General features: G+C 41.6%; 1 protein-coding gene across 3 annotated transcripts in view; it reads right to left on the bottom strand.

The window, feature by feature from the left end:
• LOC126272245 (solute carrier family 52, riboflavin transporter, member 3-A-like) overlaps positions 1-20236 on the bottom strand; it is an 84148-nt gene extending 63912 nt beyond the window's left edge. The window contains exon 1 of one of the 3 annotated variants that reach the window (XM_049974950.1): positions 19978-20236. In XM_049974950.1, coding sequence (XP_049830907.1) covers positions 19978-19979 — 2 coding nt within the window. In that variant the 5' untranslated portion in view covers positions 19980-20236. Of the gene's footprint in view, positions 1-5965; positions 6129-19753; positions 19819-19977 lie in introns of those variants that run through there. The other 2 variants (XM_049974952.1, XM_049974951.1) reach the window with 2 other exon arrangements.
• Between the last annotated feature and the right edge of the window lie 513 nt (positions 20237-20749).

Genomic DNA, 20749 nt, shown 5'->3' with positions numbered 1-20749 from the left:
AGAGGATATAAAATGTAGACTGGCAATGGCAAGGAAAACGTTTCTGAAGAAGAGAAATTTGTTAACATCGAGTATAGATTTAAGTGTCAGGAAGTCATTTCTGAAAGTATTTGTATGGAGTGTAGCCATGTATGGAAGTGAAACATGGACGATAAATAGTTTGGACAAGAAGAGAATAGAAGCTTTCGAAATGTGGTGCTACAGAAGAATGCTGAAGATTCGATGGGTAGATCACATAAATAATGAGGAGGCATTGAATAGGATTGGGGAGAAGAGCAGTTTGTGGCACAACTTGACTAGAAGAAGGGATCAGTTGGTAGGACACGTTTTGAGGCATCAAGGGATCACCAATTTAGTATTGGAGGGCGGCGTGGAGGGTAAAAATCGTAGAGGGAGACCAAGAGATGACTACACTAAGCAGATTCAGAAGGATGTAGGTTGCAGTAGGTACTGGGAGATGAAGATTGCACAGGATAGAGTAGCATGGAGAGCTGCATCAAACCAGTCACAGGACTGAAGACCACAACAACAAAGGCAGCAGCGCGAAGTCAGATTAAATCAGGCTTTGCCGAGGGAGTTACTTTAGCAAATGAAACACCAAAAACTGTATGTGATTTTTGCTATTTGGAGACAAAAGAACTGACGATGGCCGAAGTAGAAGGGCAATAGAAAAAAAAGAGTTTCGGATGAGAGAAATTTATTAACAGCGAATATAAACTTAATTATTAGGGAGTCCCTTCTGAAAGTACTTGTCAGCAGTGTAGCCTTCTACAGATGTGAAACATGAAAGATGAGTAGTAGAGGCAAGAAGAGAATGCGAGCTTTTGAAATACATTACTCGACACCCATGAAAAGTACTGAATCTAAACAAGAGGGTCCGAAGGGAGGGGGAAAATTTATTGCACATCTTGACAATAAAAGGGACAGGTACATAGAACACAACCTGAGACATCAAAGAATAGTTAATTTGACAATGGAGGTGAGTGTGAAGAATAAAAATTGTATAGGAGGCTGAAGTTTAAATACAACAAGCAATTTCAAGTGGATGGAGGTTGGTTATATAGGTAATGCGGAAGTGAAAAGACATCCACAATGTGGATTGACATGGAGAGCTGCAACAACCTGGTATTCAGAGTGGACACCTAAACATCAAGGAAATACATCTAGTTGAGAAATGAGATGACGTTGTTTGAGGTGAAGATATTCAACGCAGGAATTACAGAGTGTAGGCTTTCGATCTTATTCAAAGGCGAGATGCCATTTTCTTTGACTCACAAGGGGAAGCCCTCAGACACAGCCAACCGATTCCGTCATATTTGGCAGGTCATTTGTGTACAACCTAAAACGAAAGACACTTTGACTCAGCCTTCCCCCGGTTTGAGGAAACCAACCCTAATTTCATGACCCGCAGTCGGCTCGAAACTTGCAGGATTAATAGATATTTGAAAAGTGAGCATTATTCATCATCAAATGTTGGGTCCACAAACGTATATTTTCCTAGAAATCAATGAAAGAAGCTATTACGACTGCCGCTGATGCACCGTTAAGGAGAGCGCCGCACAAGAAAGCGTCTCTTGTGTAGCGACCAAGGCATGTGACTTGGGAACAAGTAATCATTGTTCGATTTCCAAAAGCGTTCTGCGATTATTTTTAATTTCTATTTTGTGCGTCTCGAAATCGGTAGGAAGAGGAGGATTAATATAGTAATCAGTGGGAAATAATAACAAGTAGATAAATAAATTTCTCGAACGACTAGAATTGATAAATTACTAATATTTCAAGCTCTGATTTTCAAACGATGTTTTCCTGTGCGTGATATGCATTAAAATTAATATCTGAAAAAAATATTTAAAAATGTAAATCAGATCACTTTTCTGCCAAATCTTCGGAAGGAACGATGTAGCTGCGCGAGGATTGCCATTCATTAGATTTTTAAAGATTTTTTAAGATCCTTACCCAAAGACGCGAAAGTTGCACAGATCACATCAATATTCAAGTAAGTTAGTAAGAGTAATGCACTTAGTTACAGGCCCATATCATTAACGTCGATATGCAGAAGGATTTTGGAACATATATTGTGTTTGAACATTATGAATTACCTCGAAGAAAACGGTCTATTGACACACAGTCAACATGGGTTTAGAAAACATCGTTCCTGTGAAACACAACTAGCTCTTTATTCCATGAAGTGTTGAGTGCTGTTGACAAGGGATTTCAAATTGATCCCCTTTTCCTGGATTTCCGGAAGGCTTTTTACACTGTACTACACGAGCGGCTTGTACTGATTTCTGGTGTTACCCAAGGTAGTTACAGGTACTTTGCTGTTCCTTATCTAAATAAACGGTTTGGGAGACAATCTGAGCAGCCGTCTTAGGTTGTTTGCAGTTGACGCTGTCGTTTATCAGTCATCAGTCATCAAAAGATCAAAACAAATTGCAAAACGATTTAGAAAATATATAAACGGGGAGAGGCAAACAATCGCAGAATAACATACTGCTAAAGGAGGGGGATAAGGTAATAAATGATCCACAACACTTAGCAAACTCTGTAAACGAGCATTTTTCAAGAATTGCAGAGAAGTTACAGCAATAATTACCCAAAACAAATATAACACCAGTAAATAATGTTGCACTAAATAAAATGGTGTTACTTCCAACCAAAGAGAATGAAGTCAATAAAACTGTTCGAAAACTAAAAAATAAAAAGTCAATAGGCTTAGATGAAGTACCAATGTGTGTATTGAAACAATGCATAGGGATTATACAAGGCCCCTTAACAAATATGATAAAGGAATCTTTCATATCAGGGACATTTCCAGAGCATTTAAAACAGGCGAGATTTGTACCATTGCTTAAGAAAGGTATTGCAGAAGATATAGAAAATTACCGCCCCATTTCCCTGTTGTCAGCCTTCTCAAAAATAATAGAAGTAATTATGAAAGACAGGTTAATGAATTACCTGAATAAATACAATCTTTTAAGATAATCACAGTTTGGTTTCTGAAGTGGCAAAAGTACGGAGTCAGCCATAGTAGAATTCAAGTTGTACTTGATGCTCTTGAAAAATATGAGTGTGTCACAGGCATATTTTTGGATCTTTCTAAGGCGTTTTATACAGTCGACCACAAGATTCTATTAAATAAATTAGAAGCATTAGGAATAAGAGAGGTAGCTAATGACTAGTTTCGATCATACCTAGCAAATAGGGTACAAAGAGTAGAGATAACAAATACTTCAAATAGATCTAAACATTTAGAACACTTATCAGAACAAAAAATACATTAATATACGGGATCCGCAAGGTAGCATATTAGGACCCATACTCTTCCTTATATGCATCAATGACTTTCCCACTAGTGTTACTCATGGTGAAAAAATTCTCTTCGCTGATGACAGCAATATTATAGTCACTGAGAAAACAAGAGAACTCCTTGCTGAGAAAGCAAATGAAACTCACAAGGAAGTTTATAATTAGTCAATAAGCAATAAAGTGACATTGAACATAAAGAAAACTAATGCCATGACTTTCATTTTGAAGAGGAAAAATGTCAATGTTAAATTAAATGTAGAAGACACCTCTATAAACTGTGTAACAAATACAAAATTTCTAGAAATGAACATTGATTCTCAGTTGAAGTGGTGTGAACACACAAACAGAATGTCATCTGCGTGTTATGCCCTTAGAATCCTATCATCAGTGTGTAACATGCAGTGTCTTTTAGTTACGTTTTATTCATATGTACACTCAGTTCTTAGCTATGGCATTCCTTTTTGGGGAACAAATGCACAAAATATGAACACAATTTTCAAACTCCAGAAAAAATCCATATGAATAATAACCAAAAATACTAGTCGAGCTCATTGTAAAGATCTGTTGAAAACATTGGGGACTTTAACTGCGCCATGTGAACACATTTACCAGTCAGTTGAACACATCAAGAATAACATTGTTAGTTACTGCACAAACAGCTCTGTTCATGACCATGCAACAAGAGATAGACTGAACTTACATTTACTAAGAAAAAAATAAACATATAACTCAAAACAGCATTTTCTACCAGGGAATAAAACTGTACAACAAATTACCAAGAGGGATTAAAGAAATTGCAAATATACACTTATTTAAAAAGGGAGCTAAAAAGTACCTGTTAAGCAATACATTTTATATATTGACGGATTACTTAGATAAAACAGAGTAGGGGTTTGATAAAACATAGTTGTACAATTAATAATAATAAGAATAATAATAATGATTATAAAAACCAACATTCCACATAACTCTTTCACTTCTAGTTCTTTTTCCTTCTTTTTTCCTTTCTAGAAATACTTGCCCCCAAGCTATGCATAGCAAAATACTAACACCGTTTCCTCTTTCTGAGCTCAACTACTCACTCATTATAGTGGGAGGAGGGGGGGATGTCCCAGAGATCACAAGTGTGTGTGTGTGTGTGTGTGTGTGTGTGTGTGTGTGTGTGTGTGTGTAGTGAATCAAGTGTTACGAAACGAGCTCAACTACTCACTCATTATAGTGGGAGGAGGGGGGGATGTCCCAGAGATCACAAGTGTGTGTGTGTGTGTGTGTGTGTGTGTGTGTGTGTGTGTGTGTAGTGAATCAAGTGTTACGAAACAATGTGCGTGTGGTGTGTGCAGTGACTGATAGTGAGATATGACTGAATGGTGTGACATTACATTATTTTAATAACTTATTTGAAAAAAAGTATTGTATACCAGGAGTAAACCTAATGATTATGTCTAACTAGAGGTCTGTAAATATATGTGTATACGAATTAGCTTATTTTAAATTGGTTTAAACTTGTAAATACTTTGACATGTCCTATATCCCTGTAAAAAGAGAACTACGGATGAATAAAGCTACTACTACTACTACTATTATATGTATGGTGTGAAAATTGGCAATTGATCCTAAATAACGAAAAGTGTGAGGTCATCCACATGAGTGCTACAAGGAATCCATTAAACATCGGTTACACGATAAAGCAGTCAAATCTAAAGGCCATAAATTCAACTAAATATCTAGGAATTACAATTACGAACAACTTAAATTGGAAGGAACTCATAGAAAATGTTGTGGGGGAAGGCTAATCAAAGACTGCGTTTTATTGATAGAACACTTAGAAAATGTAACAGATCTACTAAGGAGACTGCCTACACTACGCTTGTCCGTCCTCTTTCAGAATACTGTTGCGCGGTGTGGGATCCTCACCAGATAGGACTGCCGGAGTACATCGAAAAAGTTCAAAGAAGAGCAGCACGTTTTGTATTATCGTGAAATATGGGAGAGAGTGCCATTGAAATGATACAGGATTTGGGGTGGACATCATTAAATCAAAGGCGTTTTTCGTTTCGGTGGAATCTTCTTACGAAATTTGAATCACTAACTTTCTCCTCAGAATGCCAAAATATTTTGTTGACACGGACCTAAATAGGGAGAAACGATCATCATGATAAAATAAGGGAAATTAGAGCTCGTACGGAACGGGTGGGTGTTCGTTCTTTCCGTGCGCTATACGAAATTGGAATAATAGAGAATTGTGAAGGCACTTAAATGTGATTTACAGAGGGCATTCATGTAGATGAAGATGAGAGCTAGATCTGCAAATGATCTTCTATTTCACATCGATGTTCGCGATGACTCTCACCGCTATTCGGGAGTATTGTTAGCAATCTGACAGAGGACGACTGCTCATTGTCAGTGTTGCCACCACTGTAATATAGATAAGCTTCTGGTGCTAGAATAGTATGAGCTTCGACCTTTTTCTAGTAGGATTTCCTTACTTCCACGTTCGGTAATCCATGAATTAATTCACATCACGGTAATCAAATTGACGTCTACGAAGTTCCATAACTCACAGAGAAGAAATATTACCTACAAGCAGTCTTCACTACGTTTCATGTTATACACGTTGGATCACAGTTATGCTATAACATTTGTATACAGAACTCACCTTTAATCGAGACTTCTAGTGATCAACTGAAATCTTCACCACTTAGCGTGGAGAACAAGGTTAGAAGCAAACTATCAGATGCGTGTATTCACGGACATTCGACTAATGATGCACACACTCTAACATAGATCGATACTCTTTTTTGAACGAACGATTATCGCTGGATCTGAGATTTTATTAATTTTCTTGGACTCTTCCATGTTTACAATTTATCCAGAATCTGGGAGAAGTTTTTGTCAGTGTATTTAACAATAAAACAAATCAGGCAAATCTGTTATTAAATATAATGAATGAATGTAAATACACACGATGTTCAAGGAAAGTTCTGTTTCTTCTTCAGTGTTCTGAGGTTATAATCTCGCAAACGATATTAGTGTAAAAGCGATGCTGTACCCGAGAAGAAGCACATTACAGCAAAACAGACTTTGAACTTGTACTTTTAATTTTAACAAACATATTGTCATAAATTTTTTTGAATGTTATTCTTTTTAATGTTACATTTAAATATCAGTATTCATTTATAACGCGTTATACTCTAGGATCGTTGCAGACCACGTACACCCCTTCCTGACGACCATGTTTTCCGACAACAGTGGCGTTTTGCAACAAGATAATGAGTCATATCACAAGGCCATCAGTGTGATATAGTGGTTCGAGGAACACAGCGGCGAGTTTCAATTGATGTGCTGTCCCCCTGCCCCCAATACGTTGGAGACAGTCATCATCTACCCAAGGACCAGAGATTAAATGTTCCGATGAAACAATCTGTGAGCTTAAGCTTGCCAGAGAGCAAAACTTTCCATTGAAGAGAATAACTTACCACTTCTGGGAGGGAGGTAACTTCTTTGCAACATATCGAATATTTGGGATTTATTTTCGATCCGAACGCCACACTCATAGCTTTTTATTTCTGTGATGCTTCTTACTGGCGCTTTTACACTGATCAGTGAGAACATTATGACCACCTACCTAATAGCCAGTATGTCCATCTTTGGCACGGATAACTGTGGCGACGCAACATGGCATGCAAGCAATGAGTCCTTGGTAGGTCGCTTGAGAGAACCGGACCCACATCTGCATACGCAAGTGACCTAATTCCGTAAATTCCCGGGAGGGGGGGGGGGGGGGGGTGATGAGCTCTGACGCTACGTTTAATCATATTCCAGTTTGGTCGGGTTCAGATCTACCGGGTAGGGGAGTGGGGCGGTGGGTAGCACATCAATTGAAAATCGCCGCTGTGTTCCTCGAGCCACTCTCTCATACTGCTGGCCTTGTGACATGACTCATTATCTTGTTGCAAACTGCCACTGTTGTCGGGAAACGTGGTCGTCAGGAAGGGGTGTACGTGGTCTGCAACCAAAGTACGATACTCCTGGGCCTTCATGGACCTGGCGCGAGCTCCACTGGACCCATCGATGCTCATCTGAAAATTCCCCAGAGCATAATGAAGCCGCCGCCAGCTTGCTTCCGAGATCCGCACTGCATGTTAGATACCTGGTCATACTGTTCTGGCTGTTAACCTGGAAACGACGGATTCGCGCCCTCCCATCAACATGATGAAGAAGGTATCGGGATTCATCAGACCATGCAATGTTCTGCCGCTGCGCCAGAGTCCAGTGCCGACGGCCACTGGCCCATTTCAGTCGTAGTTGCTGGTGCCCTGGTGTTAACATTGGCACATGTATGGGTCGTCGGCTATGGAGGACCACCGTTAGGAGTGTTCGGTGCACTGTGTGTTCAGACATACTTGTACTCTACCCAGCATTAAAGTCTGATGCTGGTTCCTGTTTTACCAGTTTGCCCGGCCTACGAAGTTCGACATCTGTAGTGGAGGGGGGTAGCCTCCCAGCGTCAAGGCGTCTGAACTGTGGTTTCGCCTTGGTTTCGCCACGTGTTGAAGACGATCACCACAGCAGTCCTCGAACACCCGACAAGTCGAGTAGTTTCCGAAATGCTCGTGCCGAGTCTCCGTGCCCTCATAGTATGCCCTCGGTCGAACTCTGTCAGAACGCGTGTCTTCCCCATTCTACACACGGACAGCACGCTCACTGATTCTGCATGTCTGACTAGCATTCATTCGTCGCCACGTGCTGCTGCTATCGCCAGGACGTGTCTGTATCGATGGTAGGTCGGAGGTCTTAATGTTCTGGCTGAACAGTGTATAATGGTAGTGGTACGATTTCTAGAATCCGATACGATCTTGTTACATATGCAATCCTGTCATTTTACGAAATCGCAACTTAGCGCTGGAAAAATTTCAAGACGTGCATGGTTAAACGGTACTGGGAGATATTTACGTCATTGGCCATTAAAACTGAATGACTCTGAAGGATGACAAATACGTGTTTGATCATCCTCCACACAGCCCGGACCTCGCTCCTAGCGACTTTCATCTCTTCTTACACCTAAAATCTGTCCTTGGTGGTCAACACTTCAACGATTATAACGAGATGAAGAAACATTTACCACATGGTTGAATACACAGGCGGCAACCTTCAATGAAGAAGGCGTACAAAAACTTGTGCCTCACTAGGACATAATTAAGGAAGCTATGTAGAAAAGTAGTTTGACAGTGGTAGATTTTTGTACAATAAATATCTTCTCGTCTGTATCTGTACACGTTTGTTTCATATAACCAAACGGAACTTATTTTTTGGACATTCCTCGTATGTGAGACCATCTGATCAACTGATTAGGTTGTTGCATAATTTCATCTCTTTATTCCTTAAGTTGAATAAACTCAACAGATATGTTCAGAGCGCATTTTCATCCGGAAAGGAAATTCTTTGAAGGCTATTCGACAGAGAGCGGAAAAAGTGAAAACCTGAGGGCGGAAGATCAGGTGAATAAGATGTTTGCGTAATGGCATGGCAACCCATCTCCTGTATAGCGTTTTTTGTCAGTCTAGCAGAATGCGAGAAGATGTTATCGTGGAGTAGCGTCACATCACGCTGTCTTCCTCGTTGTTGTTCTTGGATTATGTCTGCAAGACATCTCAGTTGTTGACAATAAATCTCAGCAGCGATGGTTACCTTGGGGATGCGTTTATTATTACACCATACCTTCGCCGTTCCGCAGTCTTTTGTGGGTACGTGCAGGTCTTTATAGAGGTCACTGCTGGTCTGTTTAGGCTCAACCATTCCGTTCTTTTCCTTCTGATAGCATAAACATACCATTTCTCGTCACCAGTACTGATACAGGATAGAAATGGTTGCTGTTTTTCATGACACAATAAATGACGAACAAGCAGGGATGCACATTTGGCCACTCACTGATTTCTGTGATTTTGGCTTCGACCATGCGATTTTAGAACCATTCCCAATGCATGCAAACGTCGGACGATGCTGGAATTATCACAGTTCATCACACTCACTAGTTATCCTGTACACCGACGTGGATCATTGTGGATTAATGCGTTTACACGATCTTCATCAAACCCTGAAGGTCTTCCTGATTCCGGTGGGTCACTAATGTCAAAACGATCCTCCTTAAAACGAGAAAATCATTTTCTTGCCGCGCTCTGTCCGATGACATTATCCCCACACAAGGTGCACATGTTTCTGGCTGCCTTCGTTGCTTCCAACCCTCTGTTATCCACAGACAGAAGAATGTTGTGGAAATGTTTCCATTTTGGGACGCAATTTTCTGGTGTCCACAGCTCCGCTTACTGTCTCTAGACAAAATGACAGAATGTTAATTCAAATACACTACTGGCCATTCACCCAGAAGAAATGCAAATGATAAACGGGTATTCGTTGGACAAATATATTATATTAGTACTGACATGTGATCACATTTTCACGCAATTTGGGTGCATAGATCCTGAGAAATCAGTACCCAGAACAACCACCTCTGGCCGAAATAACGGCCTTGATACGCCTGGGCATTGAGTCAAACAGAGCTTGGATGGTGTGTACAGGTACATCTGTCCACGCAGCTACAACACGATACCACAGTTCATCAAGAGTAGTGACTAACGTATTGTGACGAGCCAGTTGCTCGGCCACCATTGACCAGACGCTTTCAATTGGTGGGAGATCTGGAGAATCTGCTGGCCAGGGCAGCAGTCGAACATTTTCTGTATCCAGGAAGGCCCGTACAGGACCTGAAACATGTGGTTGTGCATTTTCCTGCTGAAATGTAAGGTTTCGCAGGGATCGAATGGAAGGTAGAGCCACGGGTCGTAACACATCTGAAATGTAACGTCCACAGTTCAAAGTACCGTCAATGCGAACAAGAGGTAACCGAGACGTGTAACCAATGACACCCCATACCATCACGCCGGGTGATACGCCAGTATGGCGATGACGAATACACGCTTCCAATGTGCGTTCACCGTAATGTCGCCAAACACGGATGCGACCATCTTGAAGCTGTAACAGAACCTGGATTCATCCGAAACACGACTTTTTGCCATTTGTGCACCCAGGTTCGTCGTTGAGTACACCATCGCAGGCGCTCCTGTCTGTGATGCAGCGTCAAAGGTGACCACAGCCATGGTCTCCGAGCTGATAGTCCCTACTGCTACAAACGTCGTCGAACTGTTCGTGCAGATGGTTGTTGGCTTGCAAATGTCCCCATGTGTTGACTCAGGGATCGAGACGGGGCTGCACGATCTGTTACAGCCTGCGGGTAAGTTGTCTGTCATCTCGACTGCTAGTGATACGAGGCCGTTGGGATCCAGCACGGCGTTCCGTATTACCCTCCTGAACCCACCCATTCCATATTCTGCCAACAGTCATTGGATCTCGGCCAACGCGAGCAGCAATGTTGCGATACGATAAACCGCAGTCGCGATAGGCTACAATCCGACCTTTATCAAAGTCGGAAACGTGATGGTACGCATTTCTCCTCCTTACACGAGGCATCTCAACAACGTTTCACCAGGCAACGCCGGTCAACTGCTGTTTGTGTATGACAAATCGGTTGGAAACTTTCCTCATGTCAGCACGTTGTAGGTGTCGCCACCGGCGCCAACCTTTTGTGAATGCTCTGAAAAGCTAATCATTTGCATATCACAGCTTCTTCTTCCTGTCTGTATCACGTCATCTTCGTGGTGTAGCAATTTTAATGGGCAGTAGTGTATTTATTACAATGATTAGAGTTACTGTGGTGTAAACCATTATAGAAAGTTTGGTTGGCAGGGTAAAAAATACCTTACACGTTAGAAAACTTATACGGTTCTAGCAGATGAAGTGTTTCAAAAGTGGAGTGGCTGGAAAGGGGGTATTAAAACACCGTCCAGGTCAGGAAAAAGGATTGTAAAGTGCCACCTTGGGAACGAAGACGGATTCATACAAAATGATGGGTTATGTTTCACTGGGCAAATAGAAGGTGCAGATTATCATTCTGAGATGAATGCCAGACACTACGAAGGTTACTTCAGGAACATTCTTGAAAAAATTTCCGAACTGAATTACGATTATTATAGATTAGGGTAAAAGCCACAAGCTGATAAAATCTCTCCGTCCAAACAGGACTCGGATGGCCCAACGATAACAAAGGATCGCTCTGTTATTCTCAGCCAACAGGCGTCTCTGGATGCTGACACGGAGGGAAATATGGTCTGCACACCGTTCTCCCAGCCGTTGTCTGTTTCGTTCCCGTAGCCGCTACTTCTCAAACAAGTAGCTCCTCAATTGGGCTCACAAGGGCTGAGTGCACTCTGCTTACCAACAGCATTCGGCATACCCAGACGGTCACCTATACAAGTGCTACCCAAGCCCGGCAGCTCTTAATTTCAGTGATCTGGCGCGGACCAGTGTTACCACTACGGCATCGCCGTTGGCGATGATAAATCTAGTATGACGAAATCCGTCTGTGAAATGGATGGATAACGTAAAGCTTCTATGTAATGCCTCGTTATACAAGGGATTTAGTAAAGCAGACCTACTAGCACACGCACGATCGCACTTCACATCACAAGAATATGTTTTGGAGAGGTGTTACACACAGTTGACAAGGAAATTAAATTTCGTGATTGCCTGTGGCTTACTGCTAACTCAGTGGCTTATTTTGGTCTTTGTGAATAACAAGGTAGAAAACTAGAACAAGAATTTTAAGATAAATGATACTTTAAAGTTGTGTCGCTTTGCTCCGGAAAGTGTTCCCCAAAGTGTCCGGAGGAATTCCAAGTCATGTGAAGAAACGCGAGAACAGATACGCAAAAAAAGCTTACTGTCTTGGCATTCCAATAAAACTACTGATGATCCAAGTAGATGACTGTAATAGCAGCAGCAAGACTCAGACAGCAGCGAAAGCAATTAAGGTAGGTTTCATTTCATTCATCATTCTTTTCTGCAAAATGTTATTCGGGCTAATCGATCTTTCATTCACTGTTAAAATTTACAGTACCTTTCATTTTTTATTTAATGTCAGCGGCGGAGTGTACTGGAATGCGAGTACGATGTTGCCATTCTTCGCTGGTAAATAGGCGCTCATTGCACAGTATAATAATGGTAGCGCATCGGTATGATAACTAGCTCCATCACAATCCCGCAGGCTTTACAGTCACTTAAGTGACAAACGTGTGGAGTACTGATTAGTAATGACATACGATGTAACCAACAAAAGTTCAAACTTTACGCCCGTGCTTTTTTCGCTGCAATAGCTACAACGGTAATCTCAATCGCAGCGTCTTGCGTTTGATATAGCGCTAACCGTAAAACAACGAAAATACGCTTTCAAAGAGAAAAGGCTTGAATCTTCAAACTGTGCAAAGAAAATGTTTCCCCTAATTATGTTCTGTTTCCTATAACTCCTCGTATTTGACACCCATCAAAAAATGTTAGAAAAAGTACGCAATCCCTTAAACATTTCCACGTTTGTCGCCCTCTTTTCATCTAAAATGCAATGTTCACACACCAAATAAAAGTAGACAGTCCCACAATTCCGACAAAGTACAACAAATCGAAGTTCGTCATGCTAAGTAACCAGAATATGAGCTCGAAGGCAGGGGTCAATCATTATGAAATGGATAACAGGATACGGCATTGTAGGTTGCGGCTGTTAGGGAGGGCATCTGCCGGGGAAGAATCTCGTGGTTTTTAAGTGGGGGTTGGTTTAGAAATAGACGGAAGAATGGATAACATATGGAAGATGAGTCTTGGATGTGGAGGCGTACCAGGGGACCTAAATGGGTGATTGGTGAGTTGAATTTAGGAAGCTGGGATTGGGATTTTTGGTTGCTGTACTGGATTCGGAAGTACTCTACAAACGGAAAGAGGTGTGCAAAATGGATGACTTGGTTAAGGATACCAGTGGGTGAAAGTAGGCTAATGGTGAACGTGAGTTGGAATACATTTCTTTCTGGTATATCAAGGGAATTGTAACATTTAGGATGAATTTTCCTTGGCGAGGAACGATCCACAAGAGAGATTTTGATGACAGAGTGGTATATCGGTTTATTAATTTGAATGAAACAAACATAACAGGAGTAGTTTTAAAAAGGCGTATAGTGAGACTTGTATAATCAAGTTGACAATCGTGCAACATAAAGCTAAATTTTCTTGTTACAACAAATGGGCAAATATAGTCCAATTCTACGAACTTGTGAGTCCTGAAAAGGATCTTCCGACCAGTTATATGTCCTTTGACCGAAGGATCTTTTCAGCCAATTCGGTCTAATCTTATCACCATCTGAGAATCACGTATAGGATAATTAAAGGTTATTCCACGTCCCAAATTTACGGATCTACTTAACAACACGTTAAGCAATAGAAAGTAGTACTTTCAGATATATTCTGAGAGTGACAGAAGTAGGGTATTCAAAGTAAATGATGGTTTGACTCAAGGATCTGTTACGACTCCCCTTTTAGTCTGTACACACACGACTTACCGCAAACATATTTTTTGATGTCTCAGACCTGCAACACTTCTGATGCTGAAGCTACTTATCCACAGATATGGAAGTCTTAGTTGCTTACTTTAAAATATGGTGCCTCTGCCTAAAACTTCAGAAAACATGTGTATCTCTGCATTTCACCTAGCCAACAGACAGTCAAATTACAAACCAGGAGTCAGATTAAGAAGCTAAATCCTGCCGTCCTTCAGTACATCAAAATGCCTAGGGATAACACTAGATAGAACTCTGACTTCAAGCAGATGTTTAAAATGTAACAAATTCTTCAAAAACTTGCTGGTACCTCACGGGGAGCTAATGCTCAACTTTTAAGATCAACAGCCTTAGCCTTGTCATATTCTGTTGCTAAATACTCCTGTTCGACCTGGATTAATAGTGCTCTCACTAAGAAGATCGACATGCAACTCGATTTGGCAGTGCAAATCATTACGGGATGTATTCGGAGTACAAACACCTTATAGTTTCCTGTTATCAGCAGTTTCCCACCTCCGACTGTAAGAAGATCAGAAGATTTGAAGGTATGGAATAACATTCAGGTGAATCCCCAGCTATCCATTCATTGAGATATTGCACAAGCAGAACGCCAGCACTTGAAATAAAGGAAAAACCGTGTGGCGCAGAGCAATTTAAACGTGGTCGGACAAACACTGACGACGAAGCGCGCTCCGAACATTTCAGCTGAGTTCATCAAAAAGTAAACCATTGATAAAATCCATGATATGATAACGAAGGACCAACGAATTAAAATTCGTGAGACTGCTGACACTTTAGGCATCTCAACCTAGCGAGTGCATAGCATCCAGCACCGAGAATTGGCTATGAAGAAGCTGTGTGCTAGGTGGGTGCCACGATTGCTCACAATCGACCAAAAGCGCCTCTGGCACAACACTTCGATAGAATCGTTTGTAATGCTTAATCGCAATCCGCGAGACTTCTTGCACCTATATGTGACTTGATGAAACCTGGATCCATCATTACACACCAGAGTCTGATAGTGCACGTAGAAGTCAAAGATCATTTTGTCAGCTAATAAGGTGATGACCACTATTTTTGTGGGGATTCTCAAGGAATAATCCTCATAGATTACTCGAAAAAAGTCAGAACCATAACTGGACTCTATTTTGATTCATTGTTGGACCGTTTGAAACTTGCGTTACCTGTAAAAAGACCAAGTTCGGCACGCAAAAAAGTGCTCTTTCCCCAGGATAATGCACCATCCCACACATCAGCGAATGTTCATGAATTGGGCTTTGAATTGGTTTCTCATCGACCCTATTCCCCAGACTTAGCCCTGTGTGACTTCTTACTGTTCAATAACTTGAAACTCGGGCTTTATGGGACGAAATTAACGTCAAATCAGGAAGTGATAATTGAAGTTAATGATTATTTCGCAAAGTTTGACAACCTTTTTTTACGACGGAATGAAGAAGCTGTAGGATCGCTGGACTAAGTGTATATCCCTCAAAGGAGGCTGTTCAAGAAGTAAGGTGAGTTGTTTACGCAACAAACATTTTTTCTTGCTTTTTTACCAGACTTATCAAACCGCCCTCGTATTTTGCCGGTGCGTTGATGGGGACACGACGACTATCATGCGAATTGGGGATCAATGGGTTCAGGAGGGCCATACTCAACACTATACAGGATCTCAACGTTCTCATGCGACTAGCGTCTAAGAGGACAGACATACCGTTAACTCCTCTGTGCAGGATCATACAGATAATTCACGTATGAGTCAGGAACTGGAATTGTTTGCTGCAACACAAGTACCCACACTGACAGAGCGACGACGTATGGAACATCATGTGTTGCCACTATAGCACCCATTGTTCCAGCTTCCTACCACGCGACGGAAAACAGGCACGCTGGTAGCGGTGCACTCAATAAAACTGGATCAAGAAGTGGCACCAAGTCCTCTGGTCAGGAGAGTACGGGTTATGCTTACAGCATCGAGTTGGACGTATCCGAGTGTGGAGACTCCGTGGTGAACGAACATTGCCAGTGCATTTGTCATTGTCTTCCGGGATCAGCACTCGGTGAGATAGTATGGGGTGCCACTGGGTGCACTTCTAGTTTGCATAGCCGGTAAACTGGACATCGAATGTTAAATTTGTGACATGTTAAGGCCAGTGGCTATGATCTGTTTTAGAGGTCTCCGTGACGCCGTCTGTCAACAAGGTAACTAAAGGTGGCAACACTGCCCATGCTGTCCTGATCTGCCTCTATACAGAGGGTGTTAGACTGTGACACTGGCCTGTACGTTCACCCATTGAAGCCACGCGGTCATGGGTTGATGAGGAACTGGCACACTACTCGCCAGCCATTACGTCAGGTCAACTCTGAAGTTGAAGCAGCATGGAATGAAGTACTCGTATCTGTCATCCAAGCTCAGTTCGACTCGATGCCCAGACGGATTGGAGCAATTTTGCTGTCAGGGTAGAACCCCTTTATACCAACTATCGCACGCTGTACACCCCATTTCAAATGCACATTTCATCGTGCATTCTTTCCACTTTACTGTTTTCACACAATAACTAAAATTACTATGCTCTATGCTTCCTAGTATCGCCATTTTAATAGCCAGCAGTGCATATGCCTCCTGTAATTCTCCACAATCTATTCTATCGCTTGTACCTTGTTCCTGTAGTGTGCACGGGGTTGGCGTGGTTAATTCGGGTTTGGCATGTTAATGTGAAGGGGTGGCCGGATGCCCTACCTGCCGCCAACCCGTACCCCCCGGGATGGCATCAGAGTACCCCATCTGTCTGCGTCTAGTGTAAATAATGGAAAAGTGTCTGCGAGTCATGTAAATGAAGCGGAACTGGGGGACCAGCCCGGTATTCATCTAGAGGGATGTGGAAAACCGCCTAAAAACCACATCCAGGCTGGCCGGCACACCGGCCCTCGTCGTTAATCAGGCGGGCGGACTCGATCCGGGGCCAACGCGCCTACTCGAGTCCAGGAAGCAGCGCATTAGCGCTCTAGGCTAACTTGGCAGGCCTAATTCTCCACAATCCTCTTCCCACAAAAATGTGTTCATCTCCATCGCTAATTTGATCCTTCTTCTGACATCACCAACACCACCATTAAATCATAGCAGCATCAACAACATTATCGCTATGTACAATCTAACACAAACGAAACGACGCACCACGAAGGAGTTATGCAGACTGGTCACAAATTCATATTAGTACAGACGTCGATGGAGAACTAAAATAGTGGATTTTGACGGCCGATGGATGAATGTGTGACGCTGCAGCGCAGTTTCACTGCACAGCTGGCTAGGATCATAAACAGAGGACATGCTGATATCAGGACATACAGTCTTTGCGAATTCGATTCTGTTGTTCAGTTGAGTTGGACGACAACTATGCACTGCAGACTGGTGCGTTAACATTATAATCAAATGTCAGCGTTTGAGAGGGGACGGGTAGTTGGGACCAGAGACGCCGGCTGGAGTAACCGGCGAATCACTCGATATTTGAATAGGAGCGATGCCACAATTCTATGATGTTGGCAGGAATAGGTGGAACATGGCCGAACACAACGCCGAGAAGAAAGCAATCAACCTAGGGAGAGCCCTAGCCAGAGCCCTGCCTATAAAAGTACATCACTCTTCCATATTTTCGTCCTATTCGGATAATTCCTTCATAGTGCGTCCTTTTTTTGTCTTAGACTGTATTTTAAATTGCAAGTCTGGCCTAGCGGTTCTAGGCGCTACAGTCTGGAACCGCGCGAACGCTATGGTTGCAGGTTGGAATCCTGCCTCGGGCATGGATGTGTGTGATGTCCTTAGGTTAGTTAGGTTTAAGTAGTTCTAAGTTCTAGGGAACTGATGACCTGAGAAGTTAATTCCCGTAGTGCTCAGAGCCATTTTAACCAAATTGCACGTCAGTGTTTAAAATTTGTAAAATTGTCATTTGTGCTTAGTTTTAAAGCCACAATTATAGCCTAATTTGTCTTATATAATACAAAATATGTAAACCATGTTTGTTAACACTGTGGCTGAAGCGAGGTTTTGCTGCCTCACCTCCTTGGTGAATTTGAATAACTGTTCAGAATTCAAGACAAAAGTGTTATTGTAGCAATTTTTTCTCTGAGTCAATAAGTAATGATGCTGCAGAAAAGAATATATGGTAAAATAAATTATACACTAATCTCCTTAACGATTTAGTTTATGGGACTAAACTACTAAATATACGAATTCGTAAATAGTAACTTGGAGGCTAAAAAATATTCCACAGATAATACTGGAAGTTATTATATTTGAATTATGAATTTGGAAAATGACTGAAGCCCGTAGACGTAAATTTTCAGGAACAACAATAGAAAGGTTTATTATCTTACTGAAGCGAATACTGCTTTATATTGTCGTATGGTATGATACTTAAAAATAAATGAAATAAAACTGTATTAAAATAGTGTTATGAAACTGTTATTAAAAAGCAAGATCTGGTGCCAATTTCATGTTAAACCTTCTTTCTTCCATTTTTTCTTTTTTAAAAAATGGAACTTAAGTCGTTTTTAAAATGAACTTATGTTGCGTTTCTCAGGCAATTTAAATCTGATATATAAACACATATATCTTGTTAATTGAAAATCACATTCAGAGTCCAGAGAACAAATAATCATTAAGGGAAATGAAACATATAGAAAAATCTTTCCAAAATGGAATTGCGATTTTACTCATCTAACTTTGTTTCCCAAGCTCCAATTTTTTCTTGAAATACTTTGGATTCATCACTGTCGGGATGTACTTGAGGATTTTGCATGTATCTTGAATTTTGATTTCATTGACTGGACACGCATCATTTGGATAAGCATGTCGAGTTGATTGTCCCAGAAGACATGGATATGATGGACGGAGGATGAAAGAATGTTGAACTTTTCCGGCTGTGAATCGTATTGCCAAAATTATTCCGTTTCGTTTCACAGAACAGCAGGACTCCATAAAGTTGGAATAGTAAACAATACTTTTTTTCTCCAGGGACGTCCTTAAAAAAAGTCACTATGGAACTGACATTTATTTTTTAATAATGTGGCCACCAGTTGTTGACCTACGTTTTCACATGTCATCGTGCAGTCTGTTTTTATAACTTGAAGTCCCCTCCTGCTGGCAGAAATAATTGCCCTCAGAAAGGGAAAAGGAGTCTGATGTTTAAAAAATGCTTCTGAGCACTTACAGGCATTAAAAACCTGGTGAGAGAATTGTTCTTATTCTGGCGGGTATTGAAATAATGGAGGAGGAAACTGCATGCCTGATAAACGAAACATCTAATGTACTGGACTAAGGCTGTTTTGCTGATAAACACGAGTATTGTGTTACTAGAAATAATTAATGTACGGAAAATGCGGACTAAAGTGATTTTGGTCTAAGCTAGGCGAGTTAGACATCTGAACGTGGCTGTATTCATAACGCAAAACCATGAAAATGTGGACTTCAGTCGCTTTGCAACTTCACCATTTATTTGGATTAACTGTGTATTTTACTCTCAACACGAATTCGTTCTGCAGTCCTAGATGAAACCGAGTGAGGTACTGCTGTAAAGTGCATCCCTACGACCGAGAGGAGACGAGTTCACGCCTCAATGCGGTCATCCAGAATTTGTCGCGCTCAGTTTTGCCGTACTCCACTACCGCCGAGTAAAACTTTCTCAGCTGATCTACCCCAAGTTCTTGACACTGCTTCCGTTGTGTACACTCAATCCCGCTGTCACAACGCTGACGTAATATTCGCATACCACTCAGAACAACTCTGATAACACACTTCAGCGCCAAGGAGCCCTGTTCTTTAACCGGAATTGACGAAGTGTGTATTGGCCACTCGCAGCCAACGTCGAGAATGTTAATCGCAGGTTTTTGAAAACTGAACTTGTTTCATAGCAACGAAGGCGAACATAAGGCGAAACAAATATTGAAAAGTTTCTCACCCGATCACCGTCTACTTGCTCGTACTGTCAGGGACTACGTTTCCTGATGGAGTCGTGACTCAGCGTGTTTAGATGACGCGGTAGTGGGTACGTCACTTAACCACAGCTTATTCGGGAAGTTACGGTGTGTTAGTGTGTAGTGCGACGATAGAACGGCACTTCAGCTTGCGAGAAACACTTTTTCTAATGGCTAAATCGATGAGTAAGTATTAGCAATAACATACATGGAGACGACTGCATCCAGAAGACTTGTTTACAGAGATGATCTTCAAACGGTGAAACACTTCTTGTAGCGCGAGTATGTAAACACAAACTTATTTAGTCCTGAGACATGTTTTCAGTTTCAGAGACTCCGAGCAGCTAGCAGCTACTGACGGGAGGGAAGGCAACCGTCGTGTAGTTAAACACGACGCCGCTAGATGTCGGGAACGTACAGGAGCCTCGCGTGACCCCGCCTCACGCGATAAGGAAGTGACAGTTCTACACAGCAGCCCAGCTGTAGCGGAAGGGTTACGCCGGAAGTTCGAATATGAGTTCCCGTGAAAAGACAGCCGTAGAACAGTTAGACGAGTGTAGTTTGATGTATAAAAATGCGACTATCAATTTTTACAAAACATTTTCTTTCTCAAAACATTCCCCTTTGACAACTATAACGGGTTCACTAGACCTACTGTATCAACGTCCAGCTTTTTCGGCTGATACGCTTGCTGAGCAACCCTGTAAGGACGAATTTAATAGTGAGTATCACATAGCGTACCATCTGCGGAAAACTGTGAGATGTGAAATCGGAAAGATTCATTAACACCAAAAAATGATTCATCGCATTAGTAAATTGAAGGGCGTTAAAAAAAAAAAAAAAACTACCCGTATAAATAAATGTTGTAGCGAGGAAAAGTGGATGTTTCAGTGGCTCAGTAGTATGTTTTACCCATTCGAACAACAATCATAGAAAGGATATTAGCGACTGCTTGCTGGTTTGTCTGGTGAAGGAACATT

This window comes from Schistocerca gregaria, chromosome 5 (assembly GCF_023897955.1).
Source record: "Schistocerca gregaria isolate iqSchGreg1 chromosome 5, iqSchGreg1.2, whole genome shotgun sequence".
NCBI lineage: Eukaryota > Metazoa > Arthropoda > Insecta > Orthoptera > Acrididae > Schistocerca > Schistocerca gregaria.
This window is presented reverse-complemented; position numbering and strand designations above follow the sequence as displayed.